At 55.8% G+C, this 24,334-nt stretch overlaps 1 protein-coding gene across 3 annotated transcripts in view; it reads left to right on the top strand.

Annotated features, from left to right (window-relative positions):
• Positions 1–1,324, top strand: part of DYM (dymeclin) — a 233,669-nt gene extending 232,345 nt beyond the window's left edge. For all 3 annotated transcript variants that reach the window (XM_036419857.2, XM_036419859.2, XM_036419858.2), the window contains one exon: positions 948–1,324. In XM_036419857.2, the coding sequence (XP_036275750.1) occupies positions 948–1,097 (150 nt within the window). In that variant the 3' untranslated portion in view covers positions 1,098–1,324. The remainder of the gene's footprint in view (positions 1–947) is intronic.
• The last annotated feature ends 23,010 nt before the right edge of the window (positions 1,325–24,334 follow it).

Below are 24,334 nucleotides of genomic sequence, written 5' to 3'. Positions count from 1 at the left end.
GGCCAAGTGCCCAGAGCAGGCCCCGCCGCCCCTGGTGTTAGTGGGTGGCCGAATGGGCCTCAGCAGGACACTGGTGACCGGCCTCGAGCTGCACGGGAACACTGCAGCCGGCCGCGGTGCAGAGCACGGCTGGCAGCGGCTGGTGGCTACGCCCCGGTGCTACAAATGCCCGTTTTTTCACGGAAAAGAGTATCATTGTGTTGCAACGGCTGATTTCATGACAAAGACTGATGCCACCTCCAAGAGCCCTATGCCCTCACCAGGCACCCAGGCCAGCCAGAAGCGGCCAAGTGTCAGGAGGCTCGTGCAAGATGCCAAGGGCGTGGGCCTCCGAGAAACCACCCAGCTGCTTGGCCGTTACGGTGCTGGGTAGGGGGTGCCCAGGACTTCCTGAGAGGCTGGGATGAAATGGATCCCCGGGCGGCCTGATGGAGGCCCCGCAGTCGGGCTGGAGGTAGTGCTCCCCTCCGCTGACCGACTCACCCTCGCAGGAGGCAGCGAGCTGCTGTGCAGAGCAGCTGCCCCCCCGGATGCCAGCGTTCTACCCAGTCGGTGCCTGTCTGCCGTCCACACTTAGGAATGGAGCGGGAAGGTCCTCCTCGCCAGGGTGTCAGCCTGAGAACCAAGCCCCACACACAGCAGGCGCTGCCCTCCGCGTTGTAGGGTCCCACGCAGGCCCTGTCTCGCCATCCGATGTGCCCGTCCTGCCCACCCTCTCGGGCCCCTGCTCCTCCCGGGGTGCCGAGGGGATCCCATGCCCTTCCCGCAGGAACTGCGTGTTCTCAGGAGCCCCGTGGGAGCGGATCGGGAGAACCCCGGAGCTCTCAGCCCCGCGGCCGCCTCGGGGAGGGGCTCCCGCGCACAGCCCCGCGGCGGCGACGCTGCTGCTGCTGCTTTCGCTTCTGCAGGGAACTGTGCAATCATAAAACCGTCTTGTTTCGTTGCAGAAGTTTCCGGAATTGAAATTCAAGTATGTGGAAGAGGAGCAGCCCGAGGAGTTCTTCATCCCCTATGTCTGGTCGCTGGTGTACAGCTCGGCCGCCGGCCTGTACTGGAGCCCGCAGGACATCCAGCTGTTCACCATGGACTCCGACTGAGGGCAGCCGCCCGCCCCTCCATCAGCACCTTCTAGATTTTTCTTTCTGGCGCACAGACTTGGGAGATGACCTGGTGTGTCTTCTGTCAGAGGATCGGGAAGCAGGCGTGTTTCCCTCGCACACTCGGAAGTGGAGCAGCGGTGCCCGTTGGCAGATCACTCGGCTTCGAGTCTAGTATAAAAAGGGGGAGGGTCCACAATAATAAATATCAAACCTGCTGTCCCACACGCAATTTTATTTATTTCTAAACCAGAATCAAGAGCTTTTCCAGGAACCCGCCGCCTTAGCTGTATAATACTTCCCCAGGACTTAACTATTTTTATGCATGTCCAAGATTTTTGTTTTAGTCATGTGTGAATGTATATGTGTGTTTCTTTCAACACTGAGAAATATCAGTCTGAAAAGAGGACAAGACAGGAATTAATGAGGAAATGAAGTCTTCTGTGTGGTGATTTAATAAACACCGTGCCCAGGCAGTTGGCTAAGCCTTCAGATCCCCTGCATCAGATCCCAGAAAAAGGAAACGGCTCCTCCTCAGGAAGCCCAGGTTGGCTTTTCTGCGATCTGGCCTCTGTGCTGTGGCTGAATTAAACTGGGGTCTAGTACAAATCAAGTTAATCCACTCTGTGCTCATCATTAGGAAAAAAAAGCTCCTTTCCAAAAGCAATCTTTTTTTCTTCAGCCAAACTCGTGGGAGAAAAATGAAACACACGTTTTCCTCTTCATTTCTGACGTGGTTTGAGCGGGAGGAAGGCTTCTCCCAGGGAGCCGGCCAGCGGCCTCCGCCCAGCGCCCTCCGCCCTGCGGCCCCCCGCCCAGCGCCCTCCGCCCAGCGCCCTCCGCCCAGCAGGGCACTGAAGGCGCAGGCATCCCAGCAAGTCCCACTCCACGTCCCGCCGCCCTACACAGTCTAGATGAGAAGCCAGTTTCACGCACGAAGACAAAAGCACATAATTCCACATGAGACAGCAGCTGTTTCGGCTGCTGCCGGCCCTCTCTCAGGAAACGGCTTCTCCTGTCCCCGTGTCTCCGGCCGGAGGCCTAGGCCATCGCAGCCTCTGGAAAAGGGTAAAAGCCCTGCCGACACGTTACGCACGTCTGCGTGTCCACCCGACTAAGGCCTGGGCTGCTCCACCTCCCAGGCCTGTGCGGTCAGCTGGGCGGTTTGTCCTCGCCCAGACCAGCACTGAAACCAAAGCTCCCATGTGGGGAAAGGATTTATAGCTTTAATTTGTTTCTGTAGCATTTGATTTGCTCCCATGAAACCAAAATGCAGGGTGTTATCCAGCATCTAGAAGGGTTCCGGAGTCTGGAGAAGGGGCTGTGTGTAAATTAGGAAAGAGACTAGACATGACATATAAACTTGGAAGGCATTTTCAGGAGCCAGAGGAGACTTAGCTTCAGTAACCAAGTTCTCTGAATCTCTGGACCCCTAGCTTTTTTATTAACACAAATTGTCCTAAAGCAAAGCAAATATACATATCAAAGGTTAAGGTTTGGTATACAGCAGGCATTGTCAGGGTTGGGGAACTGCCTTGGCTGTCAGGCAGCAGGCAATAATAGATGCAAATCTGTAGGTTTGAGGAAATGCTTTCAGCTATTCCAAGAGGATTCCAGCAGGCAGTGACATGGCTCAGCCCTGCTGAAGCCTTAAGGCCCACCACCCTTAGGATGAATTTGCATTTATGCCATGCTGGAATTAGCCTCCAGCCCCAAAACACAAATGTTCAGAGCATCCTGTGGGGTAACTGAGTCTCTGGTGGGACCCGAGAAGTGTCTGCAGGGCCTTCAGCTCTTGTGACTAGAGGAACCCCAGTCTCCCAGAACCCCGTCTCCTCTCCTCCGCCCCCCACCCCCTTTCATCACCGCACAGCAGCAGTGCCACCGGCCTGAAAGCCCAGCGGGGCTGCGGCCTCAGAGGCAGCGTGTGAGCACACGTTCCACATGCCACCGCACAGACCCGTCAGGAGCTGCCTGCTTTTGTGTAAGATTTATTACATGACAATAAATTTAAATGACATCGTTGAGTTATGCTTGCATTAATTTGTTTGTAAATTTTTTTTTGTTTTCCACAAAGTAAAAAATGTGTAGAATGAGGCCATACAGGATCATCCTGTGTTAGGAGGGAAATTAACATCTGATCTCATCCAAGATACGAAGCTGTTACTGCAGTGTGTCAACTTACCAACCAAGGGTTCTGCCACGATATTTATTTTTAAAAGAACGTGCCCCTTTCACTTGCACCTTACTTTTCAAGAGTTCAAGGACGTACAAAAAAGCCTCAAAAGCAAAACTGGTTCCCACTGCTGCCCACGAGGCCGGTGCTGGGACCTGTGAGCAGCAGCCTGGCCCATGGCATCTCAGGGCGGCCACGTGCAGCAGTGCAGCAGAGCAGGGCTTGGGGCAGCTCAAAGGCGAAGGCAGAGGAAGGAAGGAAAATAAGGTCCCTACAGGTGAGGCATAGAAAGCACCCTGCACACAGTCCTGTCCTTTGGAAGGAAATTGCATGAGCTGGCAAAGCAGAAGATGGAGAGGCCAGTACATAGGACCAACATCCAGCAACTGCCCTGAGCTTGCTAGGGTGCGCCCACGAGAGAGCTTTGGGAGGGGGATGCTTTGGGGCCCTGAGTTTCTTACTCTGGCAACCGTGTCCTTTAGGTTCTGGGGAACAGGGTCTTGCCTTTGGCATTAAAGCTCTCTGCGTATCCGAGTTGCTCTGTGTTTCCAGGGCCATCCAGTAGAGCTGTGGCTCTTGCTGATCCTTTAGAGCACGTGTCAAACACAAGGCCCGCGGGCCAAGTCCGTCCCGCCAGGCCTTGCAATGTGGCCCGCACCGTGCTGTCATCACTGCACTCCGCTGCGTTTCCATCACAGTGACAGTTTATGACTGTTCAGTAAACCATTCGGCCCGCGATTTAGGCTGGATTTTAGATTTTGGCCCCTTCTCTGATTGAGTTCGACACCCCTACTTTAGAGGCTTGGGTTTGCAAGATCGACCCTTTACGTCTTAATTCCCTGCTAGGTACTATGCTTATAGGTTCAATAGCTGCCATTTTGATATTAGGGACTGGTCCCTGGGCTTTCTGATGCCAAATTCGGGGTAAATCCAGTGCCCCACATCACCTCCAGGAGCCCAAGAGGTCAGGGTTCCCATTCTCTGGTGAAGAGCCATGCTTCCTCTGAATGTGAAAAGCTGAGGAATGGATTATAGTACAGTTCACAGCAAATAATTTAATTTTGTTTTTTAAGAACTCGAAGCATAAAATTTATTCTCATTAGGGCATATCCACTTGGGATTCCCCCATCCAAAACAAGGGCGATTCGTTGGGAATTCCCTTCCCCTTGAACAGGGCATGCTAGTATTTGGCAACCACTGCTCTCCTGACTCCCCAGGGCTGTCAGAGTCCCAGCTATGCCGTCTCTGGAGTTGAAAAGGCCCCCAGAGGAAAAGCAGCCTCATGCAACTGACCAGGCGACACATCACCAGCCTGTTGGCTTCAGAATCACTGCAAACAAAAGATTTAAATATTTTGGCCGGATTCCCAAGGTGTCCTTAGCTGGAGGGTTGGTTGGATTTCTAGTCCAGCATGACTATCAGTAGACTATCCCTCATGGATTCAGTGAGCCAGTCCCTGGATGTGGAACCAAGTGACTAATGTCCTCAGGTGCCTAGCACATGTGCATTCTCTCTGGAGGAAGCGAACTATTATGTACTGAATGTTTGTATATCCACCTCCCAACTCATATATTGAGCCCCAATCTGCAGTGTGATGGTATTAGGAGATAGGGCCTTGAAAAGGTGATTAGGTTTAGATGAGGTCAAGAGGGTGGGGCCCTCATGATGGGATTAGTGCCCTTCCAAGGAAAGACATGGAAGAAATTTCTCTTTCCACCTAGTGAAGTTACAGCAGCACAGAAATTAAAATTGCAGGCCCCTCTCATTATTGTTGATGCAAAATGTCTGAACAAACATGAGCAAATAGAAGTCAGCAATACATAAAAAGCAACATGTAAAAATGCATCATGATTAAATTGGATTTGTCCTTCAAAAACCAATCATTCACCACAGACTTAAGAAGGAAAAGTAAATGATCTCAGTAGATGGGAAATTTTTTCTTTCATAAAATGCAACAATCATTGAGTGATATAAATGTTCACCAAACTAGAGAAATAAGGAAACCATTTGAGCCTGATAAAGATCACCTACAAAAACCTACAGCACACGCATCATACTTAAAATATCAAAAACGTTTCTCCTAAGATTGGGAGCAAGAAAAGAAGTCCACTCTCACCCCTTCTAGTCAATGGTAGGATCCTGGCACGCATGCCCAAGTACCCCGGGGGAGGGCACTAACCTCTGCACTGAGGTTGAAATGCACCACAGAAAGAAAAAGGACAGACAGAAGGATGGGTAGTTGTGTCAGAAGCACGGTGACCTTGGTAATTCCAGGATGTTAGACGCCAGGCGGGTGGGCACACAGGTGTCATTGTAAACCCTTTCCTATATGTTGGGAGAAATAGCCCAGTGCAATCACGTGTGTGTGTTTTTAAAAGACTGGATTGGATGGGAAGAAAATAGACTGTCATCATTTGCAAATGGCATGATTTCAGAACAACTAGTGCAGTGGTCAGCAAACCGCGACTTGTGAGCCACATGCGGCTCTTTGGCCCCTTGAGTGTGGCTCTTCCACAAAATACCACGGCCTGGGCGAGTCTATTTTGAAGAAGTGGCGTTAGAAGAAGTTGATGTTTTAAAAAAATTCGGCTCTCAAAAGAAATTTCAATCATTGTACTGTTGATATTTGGTTCTGTTGCCTAATGAGTTTGCCGACCACTGACCTAGACGAACCTACCAATAAACTAGTAAAAGTAGCAAGGTTTCTGGTCCTAGGTAATATACAAAAACCACTTGTATTTCTGCATATTGGCAACAATTAGAAAGTAAAATTGTGAAGGTGTACCACTTGCAGTAGCATAAAAAAAAAAATCCATTAAGTACCCAGAGATCAATCTGAAAAATAAAATGTGAGCGGACTTAAACACCTACCGTATTTTTCGGACCATAAGACGCTCTGGACCATAAGACGCACCAGTTTTTAGAGAAGGGAAATGAAGAAAAAAAGATTCTGAAACAAATAGTGTCCTAAAATATTTTATGTGCATTAAAACCCAACATCACAGTCATAAACACATGTAATCAACCCTGTAAAGTAAACAGCAGCATTTAGAACCATTTTAGAGCCAGGCAAGCACACAGAGACCACACAGAGCCGGGCAAGTAAAAAAACTTTTTTTTTAAAGTATATGTGTAGGCTATATTTGGACCATAAGACGCAGGGACTTCCTCCCCCCCCCCCCACTTCTGGGGGAAAAAAAGTGCGTCTTATGGTCCGAAAAATACGGTAAGTAAGTGGAGGGCTGTTAGACTCAGGGACTGGGAAGCCCAACCCTACAGATGAGGCATCCTGGGGGTGCAGGAGGTTCCAGCTCATGGTCTCTCCCTGTGCTCACCCAGCACCCTTTCTCAGGCTTGTCCACCCGCAAGGAGCACCACACACCCTCCCCGAAAAGAGGCCAGAGCCCCGTCTCCCTCCTGCACCAGCCGCAGGTCAGGCTTTGGCCTTCCTTCCTCAGCACCGCGAAGCGTTCCCCCTCTCGGCACGGGCTTCTCGCCCACCGTGGGTGGATTCTCGCCGGCGTCCACCCCACAACCTCCTCAGGCCGATGGCCCATTTTACTGGTTATTTTCTAGCAACCAGGAAATCGTAATTTGGGCAGAAAAGGATTTGCTTTTGGATAATAGGTAGCTACTAAAATCTGGGGAGGCCCGGGAATTAAGCTTGGATGCTATGCAACCAGAAGAAATACCCTATTGCTCCGCAGGATGGAGAGGCACCTTCAAGGCTGCCGCACTCAGCACTGAGCATCCATCCACCAACCTGGGGACCAGCCAGTAAACTAACTGCCCACAGCGGCCCCAGGACCCGAGGGCCACCCCCTCACCCAGAGGCCTGTGCTCCCGTCTCCGGAGCCAAGAGGCAGTTCCCGGGACAAGGCCAGGTCAGCCTGCGGAAGGCCAGGAGGCGAGGAGCGTGGAGGCACCCCGCATCCACGGGTGATTCTCAGCCCTCCCCAGCCCCGCCCACAGCTCCCCCACACACTGCACGAATGAACGGCAGCTCCTCCATCTCCGGGGCCGCTTAATAGGAAACAGGGTTTGGTGGGGCACGATTTATGGCAACCCGAGTCCTCAAACTGGAAACATCTGTCCTCACCAGAGCACCAACCCGGCTCAGCCCAGTGCTGAGGGGCCACCCGCCCGGCTGGGGAACTCAACATCCTTCTGGGAGAGCCCCCAGCCCGGGAGGGGTCTCCAGGCTCCCTGCTCATCTGACCCCGGCAATGCTCCCTCCCAGACCAAGGGGGATTGGGGCTGCTGGTCCCGAGGGAGCCCTGGGCTGTATTTCACTTCCATTCCCCCTCCTCCCTGTGGGAGCACTCTGCCTCCAGCCCTGTGCCTCTGCCGACACTCTGCCCCTCCCCTCCCCTCCTCTCTCCTCGTGGGTTCCTGATCCCCTGGGAGGCTCCCGTGTCCTGCCAGCAGCCCAGCCCAGGCTGGTTAGAGGACCCCCCCTGTGCTCACCGGGTCCCTGTCAGGGGCCCCTCCTCCACTGCCCTCAGCATCGCCACACCGGCGTCTGGAGTCCCATGGACATCGGGGCAGACGTGACTAAGTGCGCCCGGGACCACCAGGCCGTGGCAGAGGCGTGGGCCCGTGGGTTCCAAAAAGCACAGTTGGCACCCCCTCCGCAGCTCCCACGGGAATCACTGTTTCTGGGCCAGATCCGTGTGGTGCCGGCTCCACTGGAGAGGACCGGCTTCCCAGCAGCGGGCCTGGCCCCCTGAGCACCCTGCGGCCTGGCCTGCCCGGCCCTCTCTGACCTCAGCTCCTGAGTCTGGGACGGAATGAGCCCTGCAGGGAGCGGGACGCGGGAGGTGACGGAGAAAGTGGTGCTGAACCGCCGGTGGGGGCTTGGTGTTGGCAGCTGCCTCCAGCACGCTGCCAGCAATGTCGGCTCCACCTGAATTCACCAGGTGAATATCATTAGGATCATAGCCTCAGAGAGAAGATCCCCCCCACCCCGTACCCCTTTCCCCCGTGTATGTTGAAGAGATGGGGGCTGGGGGCACCTAAGCCGTGGAAAGCTCTGCCCAGAGCCTGGTCTGGATCCAGGGAAGTGGAGGGGAGCTTGCAGGGGACTGTCTATCGTGTGTGTGTGTGTGTGTGTGTGTGTGTGTGTGTGTGTGAGAGAGAGAGAGAGAGAGAGAGAGAGAGAGAGAGAGAGAGAGAGAGAGAGAGAAGGGCATGTGGCCAGGGAAGAGCATGTGTCCTGGTCACTGAGGAGACCTGCCCCACTGACCCAGTTCAAATCCAGCCTCTCCAGGGAGCCACCCTGGACCAGCCCACCTGTCTCTTCCCTTCCTGGGCTTCCACAGCTCACCCACAGTCTTGCCACCACCCCAGGTTTCCCCTGCGAAATGGCATCTTCCTCCCAGCCTCCGGGTGGGCCCTGGCCCTGGGTCCCTCCTCAGAACAGCCTGAGGGTGTCGCCATTAAGCAAGTAAGAGACTGAGGCTCAGAGACAGGGCAGCACCCTCCTTCCTGCCTCTGCTTCTGCGTCCATTCCCTGCCCCTCTGCTGCTCCAGGGAGTGTGGGGAGAACGCTGAGGAGGGAGAGGCTCTGGAAAAGCCAGCTCTCCCGTGGAAGGTCAGGTGGGACGGTGGATGCACCCCCAGCATCCACAACTGATTCTCAGCCCTCCCCAGCCCTGCCCAAGGCCCCCCCCCCCCCCCACACACACACACACTGCACAGGCGAATGGCAGGGTGCTGCTGGATGAGGGTGTCAGGGGACTGAGCTCTCTGCCATGGCTGGCCAACCTGTGGAGCGCCAGTGTGGGGAGGTATTGGGGGGGTCACCCTTGGCAGTAGAGTTCTATACAGAAACATCTCCACCAGCCCCTGGCTGCACTGGCCCCTGCCACCCCAGGACCCCCACCCTTGGCCTCCCAGGTACCATCAGCACCTCCAGCCCCAGGCCATTGTAAGGGTGCTGACAGAGCAGGGCGTGTCCAGGGGCATGGAAATACCTTAGACCAGCCCAGACCCAGCCTCCCCCCCCCACCAACCCCACCCCATCCAGAGACCAGAAAACCAGATGTGGCAGAGGTGGCCATTCCAAAATGCTCACATCTTCAAAGCAGGGCTATTTTCCATGTCCTTCGGGCAATTTTGAATCACGTTTGTAAAACTGGAATTTTAATAGATGGCACATTGTCGCGCGCGCACACACGACTAGGCACCTTTGGTGGCTGTTGCCGCTGCAGCATCATGGGAGACGGTGGGTTGGGGTGTTCCCTGAAGGGCATCAGGCTCACTTCCAGGCTCGCAGTGTGTGGAGGAGGAGCTGAGCCTTCAGGAATTGGGGGAGGGGTGTGGGCAGCCCCCCGGGCCTGGCTGTCTAGGGTCCTGCCACACATACCCCCAATGCTCATGGGCCCCTTCTCCTGTCTCAGCTTGGAACCCAAATGCCTTTGACAGCTCAGGGTATCATAAGCCACAGGCATTTGTTTCTCAGAGTCCAAGAGGCTGGAAGCCCGAGACCCAGGTGTCAGCAGGGCTGGCTTCTCCCGAGGCCTGGCTCCCTGGCTTCTCCTGTGTCCCCCAGGGTCTCCCCTGCGTGTGTGTCTGTGTCCTCATCTCTTCTCCTGAGGACACGGTCCTGTTGGGTCAGGGACCACCCTCGGGGCCCATTTTCCCGTCATTACTTCTGTAAGGACCTCACTCTCTATAAAGAGTCACGTTCTGAGGGGCTGGAGGTTAGGACTTCAATGGATGAATGTGGGGACACAATCCAGCTCTCACACCGATGCCAATCCACGATTGCCCCATTATGATCCCACTTCCATCTCCTTCATTTTAACTGCCTTCTTCCTTCATCCCAGGCAATGCCCCCGACACAGCACATACACACTGGCTCCCAATGATCACTGGAACCCAGGACAGGGCCCACATCCTCCCACTCTGGCCTGGGAGGCTGGGCCCCTCTCCCTGGAGCTGTCCCAAGACCCAGCACCAGACACACAGGCCTCAGGGCCGGGCAGGCGCCTCCCTCACAGCCACAGGGAGTCAGGGGAGGCAGAGCCAGAGGGCAGAGGCTGGGGGTGCGGCGGAGACATGGATTTGGGGCCCTGGGTGCCAGGATTAAGCATAAAACTAAGGCAGAGATTCTGGAGATCACCCCTATTCGAGGTGCCTGCCAGAAGGGAAGCCCCTGAGGGAAACTGAGGCTGAAGCCAGGAGGAAGGGAGGGGTCAGAAGCAGGGCAGCCAGATGGTGGCGCACAAGTGCAGCCACTCGGAGCCCCGGGGATTGTGGTGAGGGGACTGGGGTGAAGGTGGGGGACAGGAAGCAGAGGGGGCTGGTTCATTCCTCCCTTATGCCTAAGGAGCGACCCCCAAACTCAGCCACTTAAAACAACTGTTTTATCACGTTTTCCATTTGGTGGGTCAGAAGATTGTGGGGGGGGGGGGGGGCAGCCCCCCTATTCGGTGACGTCTGAGAAGACTCCAGGACGGAAACGCTAGACCTGACCTGGCTCACACTGGCGTTGCTTCTTTACTGTGCGCTGCCATCTCTGAGCAGGGCGGAGATGTGCGTGCAGGATGGTGACAGGAAATCACTCTCGGATGCTGTGTGACCAAAGTGAGCGTGTGCGCGCGCACGTGTGTGCATGTGTGCCAGTGTGTATGCCAGTGTGCATGTGTGTACACCAGTGTGCATGTGTGCCAATGTGCATGTGTATGTGTGCCCGTGTACCTGTGTGTGTGCATGTGTGCCAGTGTGTGTGTGCAACAGTGTGGATGTGTGTGCCAGTGGGCATGTGTGCCCGTGTGCGTAGGAGAGTGGAGCCATCCCACGCATCACCAGCCATGGCAGAGAAGTCCCAGGAAGGGCACCCCTGGAGTCAGGCCTAGCACAACCCTGGAGCTATGCTGCTGCCCAAGTGACACCCTGAGGCCCAGACCCGCCCTGCCCTCCCCCACACATACACACACACACTCTCACACTCACACACTCACCTGCAGCCTGAGCTGCACCCTGGTCCTCCCCCACCGCAGGCTGAGCCCGGTAGGAATTCATGACTCTCGACCCCTCCCCCGCCAATCCCCCACCCCTCCCCCGCCAAACCACCGCATCTCCCTTCTGGGCCCTCAGTTCCCCTCCGTCCCCAGCTGAGCTGCTCCGGGGCCGAGGAGGAAGGCAGTGCCCTCGCCGGTGTGCGCCTCCCACGGGGCGCGCCTCCCAGGACATAGGACAGACGGGCTGGGCGCTGTGACCTTAGCACCCAGGCTGCTGCCAAAGGCCGCCCCTCCTACCTGAGTCAGAGAAGCTCCGAGAGGGCAGGGCTGCTGCCTGGGGCCTGCGGAGGTGAGGTCACAGGTCGTGTCCACCGGGCCCAGCCCCTCCCTGGGGCGTGGCCACAGAGCTAAGGCTGATGGGAGCTCACGTGGCCTGAAGACTGGAGCAGGTGGAGGCTCCCAGTGGAAGCTGCCTCTCCTCTGGGCTCCCAGTCCCTCCACCTCTGTCCTCCCATCTGTCCGTCCCCTCACCTCTCCATCCCCCCACCTGACCTAGAAGCCACCGGCCTGATAGGACTGGGAGGAAGTAGCCAGGTCCCTTTGAGTGAGGGGGACTGTGTGCGACAGAGGGATGATGGCAAGCATTGCCCCCCCCACCCCCACCCCTCTCAGCTGGGGTGCAGGGAAAGGCTGGGGTGCAGGTGGGTGTAGGTCAGGGTCCCATCGCTGGTGGGCACTGGGCTCTGGAGGTGACTGATCCAGTCTCCCAGGGTTCTGAGCTGGGCGCTGGGCACAGGTCAGGGCACAGCCAGACTGCCATGCGGAAGGGAGGGCTGTGCCACCCAGCTAGATGCAGACCCCACACCCGCCCAGGACTGCAGCCCACTTCCTGGCTGCTCCTGGGCCTCTGCAGGTGTGTGCCAGCTGCCCTGTGGTCCTGTGTGCTTCTGGGGTGGCCCTTCCCCAACCTGCATCCTGAGCAGCTCCTTGGTGGGGAGGGGTTCCCTCCAGTTAAACCTCCGCCCACAGTGCTGGACTGTGCCCACCCCTATGCCCTGGGGAGTGAGGAGATGAGTCCTCTTTCGTGGGGTCAGCTCCTACTGCAGAAGACCCAGACTAAAAACTCCACCCCCTTGCCCAGACCTGGGCCCTGCCAGTCTCTTCAGCAGGGCCCCCGGGAAGTATGGGGCTGAGGGAGGGGCTGGTGGATCCTGGGAACACAGCAGGCACCGGTGGTGAGGGACAGTTTCCTGCTCTGCCATTTTCCAGGTCTGCGGCTGTGGCATGGTTGAGCCTCTCGAGATCCCACTCTCTCATCGGTGACGTGCGTAACAAAACGCCGCCACAGAACGGAGAAGTGAAAGGGGCTGGAGGGCAGGAGGAGGCAAAAGAGGCCTGAAAACTGGCCAGCCAGGGCATAGGAGAGCCCTCTCTAAGCTGGAACCCAATTTCCAGGGAGATGTAAGAGACTCCGTTCTTCTAGGGTGACTCACACCCCCCAGTGCTCATCTTGGTCACACCTGGGATCCTGGGCCCAAATGAGGATAATGAAGCCGGGGAGGTATATATGGCATGTCTTCCTGAAAGAGCCCATTGGCTTCCCAACGGTGACTTCAGTGCTCTGGAAAGGCAGGCAGGTGCCCACTCATAGGAGGAGGAAACTGAGGCCCAGGAGAGAGAGGGTTCACTGAAGATGACATGATCTTATTGATAGGAAATCCTAAAGAATCCATTAAAAAAAAAACAAAAACAAAAAAAACACCATCAGAACTAGTAAACAAGTTCACCAAATTATAGGATACAAAATCAATATGTAAAAGTCAACTTCATCTCTATACACTAGCAATGATCAATCCAAAATAAATTTTTAAAAATGTTTTTAAAAGTTCCACTTATAATACCATCAAAAAGAATAAAATACTTAGCAATAAATTTAACATAAGAAATGGAGGTCTTGTACTCTGAAAAACTACAAAAGATTGTTGGAAGAAATTTTAAAACGTTGAAATAAGTGGGAAGACATCCCATGTTCATGGATTGGAAGACTAAATATTAAGATGACAGTGTTCCCCAAATTGATCTGGTGAGTCAACACAATCCCTACCCCTTAAGCTCTGAAATGTCTATTTCTATGTAGCAGGGATTAGGCCTTCTCTTTGTGTGAGTAGGGGGCCTCACCTCAGTCATTCCCTTGGAACCATCCACAGCGAACCCTAGAAGTCTGCCTACTTAATTTTAGGCAGTAAGTTAGTTGTAGAAAGAAAGACGGGATTCTGGGGCCAGACAGGCCTGGGATGAATCCCAATGCCATGTGACCGTGCGCAGGTTACTTAACCTCTCTGAGCCTTTTTCAAGATGGGGTTGATGCCACCTACCTCAGATGTGGGAGGGTGCGGGTGAAATACGGTCACGTGTCTTGTGACAATATAATGACGGACTAGAATGGAGCTGAAAATGTCCTATTGCCTGGTGACATCATAGCTGCCATAACATCAGAGCACAATGCATGGCTCACGTGTTTGTTGTGGTGCTGGTGTAGACCTACTGTGCTGCCAGTCTTATAAGGACAGCCCACACTGTGTATAGTACACCACTGTTGATATGATAACAAATGACTATGGTACTGGTTTACACATTTACTAGACTGTTTTTTTTAATCATTGTTTTAGAGTACTCTTTCTGCTGACATAAAAGAGCTTTCTGTGCCATGTTACAGCAGCAGCAGCAGCCTATTTACATGTCTCTTGGTGACCTCATTTTCTCTTGTGCTCTAATCTCTTGTTTTGTACAGTAGCACGTGGTGCAGGCCATAGGCGGCAGTACCATATAGCCTGGGTGTGTAGAAGGCTGGTCAGCCTAGGTTTGTGTGCCCTGTGATGCTCACAAAAACAACAAAACCGCCCAAATGTGTCCCCACCATGAAGCGGCACATGACTGCCAGTGTGTGGGAAGCACCTCCCATGTGGGCTCAGCCAAGGTCAGTTTCCTGCGTGTGCCTCCTTCCCTCTCCCCATGCTCCTGGGGCGGATGGGAACACCTGCCTTGGATAGGCCCCTGATGTGACCTCAGGGATGTGGCCCAGTGGCCTGACTTCCTATAGCAGAGAGGGACCCACTGGGGCCTCCCAGAGCCCTCAGGATCCTTGGTCATTGGCTTAAGGAAAACACACACACACACACACACACACACCCCGCCAAGCTCCCACTCTACTGAGCATGTGTAAACACCTTCCAGCAGTATAACCTCCCTAGGTGGTAAGTACTGTCTTTAATCACAGTTTTACAGATGAGAAAACTGAAGCATTAAGAAGTAACTCCCTCAGGGTAGCACAGACACCAATAACTGGGCTGGGGCCCTGAGTCACTTCCTTGGACCGTCCCTCGAGGTCAAGAAGCTAAAGGCAAGCTGGCTTTGAAATGGCCACAGTTACCATGAACTGAGGACTGAGACCCCTAGTGTCTGGCTGTGCTGGTGCTCAGAAGGTTTGCTAGTAAGAAGTTTGTAGAAGGTTCTGGGCCCTCCAGGGTGAAGTAGATTGGGGCCTCAAAACATACATTTCACAGGGCCCAACCCTCTCCCTATGCACAGGCCAGACCAGCTCTGGGGAATGGGCACCGGCCACTCTCGGGTCCTTCCTGTCTGTGCCTTCTCACACTGGCCTGGGGACAGCGGGCCACAGCAGCTCCACAACGTTCACCCTGTCTGTCGGGGGCTGGGTGAGCCCCAGGGAAAAGCCACCTTGGTTGGCCCTGGTGGAGACCCAGCTCCTCACTTACCAACTCTGTGACCTCAGGCAAAATTCCCGAACCTCTGTGAGCCTCCGTGTGCTCGTCTATAAAACAGAGCTTAACCTGCTTGTCCTGGTTGATGCAAGAATGACCAAGGGCATGCAGACAGAGCTCCTGTGAAACAGCCCAATAAACAGCGGAGGTCTCATTAGCCTTCCAGGCTGTGGAATGCAGGTGAGGGGAGGATGCGGAGGGACAGGCCGTGGACATGGGGGACATAAAAGCGGGCACCTGGGCTGGGCTGTGATGGAGAAGGAAGGAAGGAGAAAGCATACCGAGGGCTGGGAATAGCAACAGCCGAGGCAGGAAGGCGGGAAGGTTCAAGAACAAAAACCAACTTTTGTGGCTGCCTACTAAGATGCCAGAAACTGGGCCAAATGTTTCCCGGGCACTAACACACTCGGTCCTCCTAATAACTTTGTGGAGAAGACACTGGGGCTGCAGGTGTTTAATAACCTGCCGCTGTTGTGCAGGGGGGAGGGGCAGGGAGCAATTCCCACCTGCGCACAATTAGCCTGGAGGCTGGGCGGCTCTCCCACAGGGTGAAGGGTGAAGGGTGAAGGGTGAAGGGTGGGCCCTGGGAGGAGAGGCCAGGGGTGCAGGCTGGACCCTGGAGGTGGGGCCTAGAAGACCTTGCTTGAAAAAACCAGGCAACTGACCTTGCCGAGCAAGGCTGACCCCAGGGAATGAAAGAGATGCAACCAGATAAAGCCAAACCCTAGTGGGACGGAGGAGAGCAAGGCTGGGCCCTGTGGAGTCGGGACAGCGGTGCCTTTGGTGGGGCTAGAGGAGGCTGTGGCTAGGGTGGCTTCGGGGGTCCTGGAATTACTCCCCCAGTCTGTGTGTTGGGCATGTGTCTTCAATAACGTTTTCATCTATCCCGCCTCTGGGGAGTCCTTGCACAAAAGCACTTGCACAGGCTCTCGAGGGTGGTTTGGGAAAGCTGTTTATGCAGCTTTGTTGGAATTAGCAAAACATCAGAGACAGCCTGAAGGCCCACCCAGAGGCCACGGAACCTCATCCTGAAACTCACTCGCTATGAGGAATTTCCACGGGGTTGTGCTGCTGAGTGAAACAGCAGCTCGTGGAGGCATACTCAGAAGGTGAGCCCTCAGGTGTGGGCACCAACCGATCACGGCTGAAAAGCAGTCAGGAGAGAACGCAGAGGCAGGGGCCGTGCGCTAGCTTCAGGGAGTGACGTTGAAAGAAGGAGGTGGCTGGGACGGGTAGGCATTCATTTCTTTTTTAGATACTCTTGTGTCCTTCTACTAGTTTTCAGCAAATACATATTACTTGATATTTGAAAAACAAAGAAAAATTAAAAATAAAATGAGATGGTCTTGAGAGAGCTGGCCGAAGCTGTCAGCTTTATTTATTTATTTTTTAAAATATTTAATATTTTTATTTTTTTATGTTTTAATATATTTTATTGATTTTGTACAGAGAGGAAGGGAGAGAGATAGTCAGAAACATCGATGAGAGAGAGTCATCGATCAGCTGCCTCTTGCACATCCCCTACTGGGGACAACCAAGGTACATGCCCTTGACCAGAATCGAACCCGGGACCTTTCAGTCCCCAAGCCGACGCTCTATCCATTGAGCCAAACCGGTTTTGGCCGAAGCTGTCAGCTGTAGGTAATGCTGTTGGCTCCTGAGAGAGAGGTGGGAAGCCAAGGCTAGGTGATGGGTGGTTGGCAGGAACAAGGCAGAGCCTCAGGCTTTTGTCCATCTGAGCCTCTTCCAGCCCCTCTGCAGGACAGCAGCCGCCCTCAGAGCCCCCCCCTCCCCCCCCCCCACTCATCCCATCTTTCTGAAATGCAGAAACCACTGGCCCCTCTTCCCACCCAGAGCCCCCAGGAGGAAACCCCTGTGGCCCCTCCACGTCCTCCCCACGCAGCCTAAGCCTCTTGCCCAAACCCATGGTGGGGCTGGCCTCTGGGTCCCCCTTCCCAGAACGGACGAGGCACTGGGCGCGTCTGGGCACGCTGTGCCCGGGGAGGGTGCAATTATTCTCCTGAAGGCTTTCCTAACGTATCATTAATGGATCGCTTCCCGCGGCAGAGGGCGGCTGCTTGGAGACTGGGGGAAGGGGCGCGTTCTGCATGAGAGGCTGGGGAAGGCTGAGGCGGCCCCACGGCCACGGGCGGGCAGGCCGGGTCCGCTGGGTCCTTGGTTACTTCCACCATTCCCTTTTTGGCAAGTGCCCTTCACAACGCCAGCCGTTTTCCTTTGTTCTGATAGAGAACTCGATGTGTGTCCACTGGTGTACACGGAAGACGGTTGTTTTAACTAGGATTAAGTTCGCCTTGCTTAGTATCAGTGCCTAAGTGTCCAGTGTCCGGTTCTGGGATATAACCTCTGTATTTTGCTAGAACAAGAGTCTAGTCTCCCTCTCTTGCCATGCGCAGGCTCACAGTTGTGAGCACAAGAAACAGTTTAGCCTTTTATTATTATTATGTACTAAGTATTATATGATTTTTCCATACGAACAATGGTAACCCTACTTTTGCCCCACCCTGTATTTGACCCCCCCCTTTACCCTCTGAATCCAACCCCACTCCCTTCCTGTCTGTTGAATTATGAGTTTGTAACACACGATGTTAGCGTGGTGGACTATACTCGTGAAAATGGCGGAGGGGTAAGTTTTCATTGTGTTTTTTTACCGCAACAAAAATTTAAAAAACCACCAACAAATTCTAAAATCGTTCATGGATAGCCTGTGCTTGTTTGTTCGAGTTCAGCGCTCATTTTCATCAAGACGCACATGGCAGTGGTCATATTTTCAAGCCCCAACAGCCAACTCTGACCTCCATTCTCACCATCCAGGGAGGGCCCCACCTTCTCTCACCCAGCACCCAGAGTGAGCCTGGCCACAGGCTGGGCACACAGCGGGCTGGGCACACAGCGGGCTGGGCACACAGCGGGCTGGGCACACAGCAGGCTGGGCACACAGCGGGCTGGGCACACAGCGGGCTGGGCACACAGCAGGCAGGGCACACAGCGGGCTGGGCACACAGCGGGCTGGGCACACAGCGGTCAGGGCACACAGCAGGCTGGGCACACAGCGGTCAGGGCACACAGCAGGCAGGGCACACAGCAGGCTGGGCACACAGCGGGCTGGGCACACAGCGGGCTGGGCACACAGCAGGCAGGGCACACAGCGGGCAGGGCACACAGCGGGCAGGGCACACAGCGGGCTGGGCACACAGCGGGCTGGGCACACAGCAGGCAGAGCACACAGCAGGCAGGGCACACAGCGGGCTGGGCACACAGCGGGCTGGGCACACAGCGGGCTGGGCACACAGCGGTCAGGGCACACAGCAGGCTGGGCACACAGCGGTCAGGGCACACAGCAGGCAGGGCACACAGCGGGCTGGGCACACAGCGGGCTGGGCACACAGCGGTCAGGGCACACAGCAGGCTGGGCACACAGCGGTCAGGGCACACAGCAGGCAGGGCACACAGCAGGCTGGGCACAGCAGGCTGGGCACACAGCGGGCTGGGCACACAGCGGGCTGGGCACATAGCGGGCTGGGCACACAGCGGGCTGGGCACACAGCGGGCTGGGCACACAGCAGGCAGGGCACACAGCGGGCTGGGCACACAGCGGGCTGGGCACACAGCGGGCAGGGCACACAGCGGGCTGGGCACACAGCGGGCTGGGCACACAGCGGGCAGGGCACACAGCGGGCTGGGCACACAGCGGGCTGGGCACACAGCGGGCTGGGCACACAGCAGGCAGGGCACACAGCAGGCAGGGCACACGGCGGGCTGGGCACACAGCGGGCAGGGCACACAGCAGGCTGGGCACACAGCGGGCTGGGCACACAGCGGGCTGGGCACACAGCGGGCAGGGCACACAGCAGGCAGGGCACACAGCAGGCAGAGCACACAGCAGGCAGGGCACACAGCGGGCTGGGCACACAGCAGGCAGGGCACACAGCGGGCTGGGCACACAGCAGGCAGGGCACACAGCGGGCTGGGCACACAGCAGGCTGGGCACACAGCAGGCTGGGCACACAGCAGGCTGGCCACTGGGACCTGATACCTGGCTGAGGGCCTGGGGCCTGAGGAATGTGGGCTCTGCTCAAGCCAGGAGAGAGTCCTGGAGGGTAGGCCCAGGGGTGCCCGTGGCCCCAGACACACTTGCCCAGGAAAAGCCCAGCAGCTGGTCAGGAGGTGGCACTGGGCAGGAGCCCTGGCTCTCGACCTGGGCTGCACCCTGGAACCTCACCGTCACGTCGGTTCCACATTTCATTCACCTCCCTCGGGATGCCAGCGGGGCCGAGGCTGAGAACGGCTGCCGCAGGGAACAGGCTGATGTGTGTGCCCTCGGGGCCAAGGCCCGGGCCTAGCCTCCGTGGGAGCTCTGGCGCCTTCTCAGCCACACCTGACCTGGGCTGAGAACGGGCAGGCGGCCTCCGGGGGGCCCTGCCTGGTTCCCCATCGCCCCGCCCGAGAGCCAGCGCTCTGACACCACGTTCAGGGCACTGAGTCACTCGCTGCCGGTGTCGCTGGCGACGGCCATGGAGAGGCCAGCTCCCGGCAGGAGGGAGGAGGCCGTGAGCACACCCCGGTTCCCACGTCCCCTCTCACCGCAGCCCCATAAACAAGACCAGGCTATTTTAGGGGAACCAGATCCAATGCGGTATCAGTTCCTCCAGCTACTTTTGACTCAGCGCTTCGGGTTATTTCTGTGAGGGCGCAGGCTGGCGACACCCAGCGTCACCAAGCACCCGGGTCTGAAATTAAATGTGCGTCTGCCTGGAAGAAGGAGTGTGAATTCCTATAGCATAGACGGTTGCTTGGCAACCGCAGTGTCAAGGCCAAAACACAGGCCAGGACAGGACGGGAGAAGCTCAGGTTTGCCAAAGTGCCAACTCAAACCCATGACAGTCTCCAGGGTCTCCGGGACTCCGGACCCTGGGCAAGTATCACGGGCCTTGAACCACATCTGGAAAGGACCCAGAGCAGCGCTAAGGAGCTTGGGCTTCGGGGCACCTCATCGCCTGGGGCCCTGGCCAGGTCCGGCACCTAACTTTAATTCGTAATTTTGTATGATTTTTCTTAAGGAGATGCTCTCAAAAATTGTGTGAATTTCAGTCCCCTCTCAAAAAAACACACAAAAAAAACACACAAAATCACAAAACCTGGAGCAACCGATGACCTCTTCCTATAACAGAAGGTTATAGGTCAAATTCATTTACAAGCAACACTGCCAGTGAACCCTGAAGGGAACTTGGGTCAAACGTCCAATGAGAGTCAGTTCTATGCAGGCGATTGGGAACAGGCAGCCACTAGCTCAGCCCATTTTTAAGGTGGGGAAACTGAGGCCCTGAGAAGCCAGGGGGTGTGCCCCCCCCCCAGGGCTGCAGCACAGCCTCCTGTGAGTCCACGCCCACCCCACCCCCAAGCTCCTGGAGCTGGTCGGCCGGTGATAAGGGGAAGAAGAAGAAGGGGCTGCGATTATTTTGAAGAACATGCCTGAGAGATGAAACACGCAGAGTCCAAAGTGGCATTTTTATTATTCTTGTGATGTCATCACTGGAGAAGCTTATCTGTACACACATCTCCCCACCCCAACAACAAAGTCAGCTCCAAAAAAGACGGCCCTGCAGCAAGCTGTTTGTTTCAGGAGTTGCTTAGCAAGGGAGAGGCAACTGCTCTCCAGATTCTAAAACTGTAGGTGCCGTGGGCAGCGAGGGCTCCGGGTCCCGGGCTGGGCTGGGGTGTCCGGGGGCTGGGGGCGGGGCGGTGCCCAGAAAGAGGAGGCCGAAGCCAAGACCCGCTGGAGCGGCAAGAGGAAGGCTCCACGCCTCCTCTTCGCTAGCCTTGACCCAACCCCAGTGGTTTCCAGAATCTTCCGCCCCAGCCTCCCGCCCCTTGCCCACAAACCCACTTCCTGAAATGGCACCTCCTCCCTCCTGCCCTTTCACCCAGCCTCCAAAGGACGAGCCCTGCCCGGCCGGTGGCTTTTCCTGGGAGCAGCCACGGCTTTTCTCAGACACCTCTGCCCCGGGCCTGCTCCTTTGGGGGTGGCCAGTCTGTGGCTTTCAGAGCGGGGTCCCTAGCCAGGCAGCCCCCGCAGCCCCAGCAGCACCTGGGAACCTCTCGGGTCCTGCCCAGACACTGACTAAACCCGAAACTGGGCCGGGGGCCCCGCCGTCTGTGGGAAGCAGCTTCCGGGGGACTCTGCCGCACCTGAGCCTAAGCACCCCGACAGGAGACGGAGAACCGGGGGAGGGAAGCACGGGCCACCTGCTCTGCTGCCTGGCGCTCCGCAGAGCTCGGGCGCACACAGAGGTGGATGCGCAGTAAATACGCGTGGGCAGGGTGACAGCTGGACGCGGCCCGCGGGCCTCTGTGGACACTGGCACTGCAGCGGGCCTTGAAGGGCAGTGGCTGTCGAGGGGCTGCAGACACCGCAGAGGGGCCAAAGCTCCCCTGTGGGGGCGCTCGGTGGGCGTGGTGTCCCCGTGGTCTGCGGGTGAGCCCTGGGGTCTGAGTCTGGGGATGGACGGAGAGCTTCGGGAATGGGGAGGTCCGCTCACTCCTGCTGCCTTCCCGCGTCCAGCCTCTGACAAACACAGTCCTCCCGGTGGTTTTCTGGGAAGCAGGGCGCGCGGAGAGCAGGAAAGGAAGCACGGATCATTGCAACCTGGAGACCAGCCTGGGACTCAGAGGATGCGTGTCAGTTTCTGGAACAGGGGCCGAGGGCGGACGTGTCCTTGACTCCTCAGCCGCTGCCCCGTGGCGCTCTGGGCTGGCACCCCGGTTTGCCCGGTGCTGTCTCTCTGGTCTGCTCCTGACGCCAGGGGAGGCTGGGGGGGGTTCATAAGTGGAGGCCAGGCCAGCAAGGTCAGATGGTTGCCCCCACTCTGTCTGTCTGGGCCTTTGGTCAGCAACTGGCATCTCTCCATGGCTCCTGAGCTGTGTCCTCTAAGGCAATAAGCACGTGCTGCCCCACCTCCTCCAGGCCGGTCCCCACTCTGTGCTTCAGGGGACACTGCCGGGTGCAGGCTCGGGCCCCTCTCCTCCCAGGGGCTGTCTGCCTGCTGCAGGGAGGCAGCCGCACCCGCTGGCTGAGCAGCACTGAGGGAAAAGGCATTGGCTCTGAGGGCAGTCCATACGCAGGGGTCAGCTCAAGGACTGGAGGGGGTTAGGGAATGGGGATGAAGATGTATCCCCAAAGAGGCAGGTTGTGGAGGGCTTGTGATGAGGCAGAGCTGAACACCAGGATCCTGGTGGCTCAGTGGTTGAGCATTGACCTATGAACCATGTCAAGGTTCTATTTCCAGTCAGGCCCACTGTGGGGCTTGCAGAAGACAGCCGATCAATGATTCTCTCTCATCATTGATGATTCATTCTCTCTCTCTCTCTCTCTCTCTCTCTCTCTCTCTCTCTCTCTCTCTGTCTGTCTCTCTTTCTGTCCCCCCCCCCCTTTCCTCTCTGAAATCAACTTTTTTTTTAAAATATATTTTATTGATTTTGTACAGAGAGGAAGGGAGAGAGATAGCAAGTTAGAAACATTGATGAGAGAGAGTCATCAATCAGCTGCCTCTTGCACACCCCCTACTGGGGATGTGCCCACAACCAAGTACATGCCCTTTACCGGAATTGAACTCGGGACCTTTCAGTCCCCAAGCCAACGCTCTATCCATTGAGCCAAACCAGTTTCGGCTGAAATCAACTTTTAAAAAGTATCAAAAGAAAAAAGTGGGAGCTGTGGGGAGTCAGATTGGTTAGGGAGACATGGCAGTTGTCCCTACTGTCTTGCATGCTTTCAAAGTCTGTAGGATTAACTGGAGAGCAAACAATGTAATAATGTTCCTCCCAATCTCTGCCCCCACCGCCCCCCAAATTGCCAGCCATCTCTTGAGTTCAACTACCGGCCAGAGCTTCACAAATGGTGTTCAGCACAGCTCTTCTCTCCGGACTTGTCATAGCAGGACTCTCCCAGCGCGTTCTATAAGGTCATTGTGTGGAGGGCAGGGACAGGAGGGGGTCGGAGAGGGAGAGGAGAGAGAGTGCCCTGGGAATATTTCTACATAAATAACTCGCTATTTTAGTTTCACTACTGCACTGAAAGCCAAAATTAATTAACTTTTTCTGAAGAAAGAAATAGACATAGTGATCCCCGCGTTCCCCCTTTGTTGGCACGTCTGCCCTGGGCTGTGTGTGAGGTTGTGTGTGGGTGTGAATGTCTCTGTGTGTCCATGAGAAGTGTTTTGCAGTGTGTGTGTGTGTGTGTGTGTGTGTGTGTGTGTGAAGCACACACTACATACACATACATATTCGCATTGGATGACACAGGGCGGGGGGAGAGGGGGCTTTCAAAAATTATAACACTGCCCCATTAATCCAGCCTCAGAAATGAAGGACGTGCCATTTAGCACTTTTATGGCCTGGGATGGCGAGGCACGTCCCCTCCACATGCCATCTCCCGTGAGGACAGAAAAGAACATCATACTTTATTTTATGACCAGCAGGTCATTCGTCTATATCTGCTCTTTAAAGCCACTGAGGACATTTTGCCAATCACTAGGAGAAACTAAATAAACAGAGCCAAACAGTGTCAGCTCTCTGCAGCTGAGTAATTATGAGGAATTCCTCTTTAAATAGAAGTTTAAGTAAATATAGAAAGATCACTTTACAGAAGGCAGCTTGGGGAGAGCTGGGGGAGGGGCCCGGGTGAGACCCCTCGCGGGTCCAGGAGACGATGGGAAGGAGGTTCTGGAGAAACAAGGGCCAGGGGCAGGCCTCCATGGCCCACCCTTCTCTAGCCCAAGGGCCAGGGGGGGATGTGCAGCATTGCTCCCTCTTGGTGTGGGCGGCTTTCTATTCCAGATGCTTCATTCATAAAAATGGCTCCTACTCTGGATCTGGGACCAAAGACCTTGGCCCTGAAGAGTCACTCGATGGAGTGTCCATCCGTCCTTCTTGCGCATTGATAAGCCCTGGAGAGGGGGTGGGGATGTGGATAACAGACAGACCTTGGGAGCTCAGCTATGCACGCAAAAAGAGTCATTGGTAATGCTGAATAATCCTATTTAATAAAACCCTAATGTGCAAATCGACCAGTCGCTATGATGCGCACTGACCACCAGGGGGCAGACGCTCAACGCAGGAGCTACCCCCCTGGTGGCCAGTGCATTCCCACAGGGGGAGCGCCTCTCAGCCACAAGCCGGGCTCATGGCTGGTCAGTGCAGCGGCGGCGGCGGGAACCTCTCCCACCGCTCAGGAAATGTTTGACTTTGGGCTTGGACCAACTCCCAGCAGGCGGACATTCCCTCAAAGGACATTCC

This window comes from Pipistrellus kuhlii, unplaced genomic scaffold (assembly GCF_014108245.1).
Source record: "Pipistrellus kuhlii isolate mPipKuh1 unplaced genomic scaffold, mPipKuh1.p scaffold_m20_p_6, whole genome shotgun sequence".
In the NCBI taxonomy this organism is placed as follows: Eukaryota; Metazoa; Chordata; class Mammalia; order Chiroptera; family Vespertilionidae; genus Pipistrellus; species Pipistrellus kuhlii.
The sequence above is the reverse complement of the archived record's forward strand: the minus strand, read 5'-3'. Positions and strand labels throughout refer to the sequence as shown.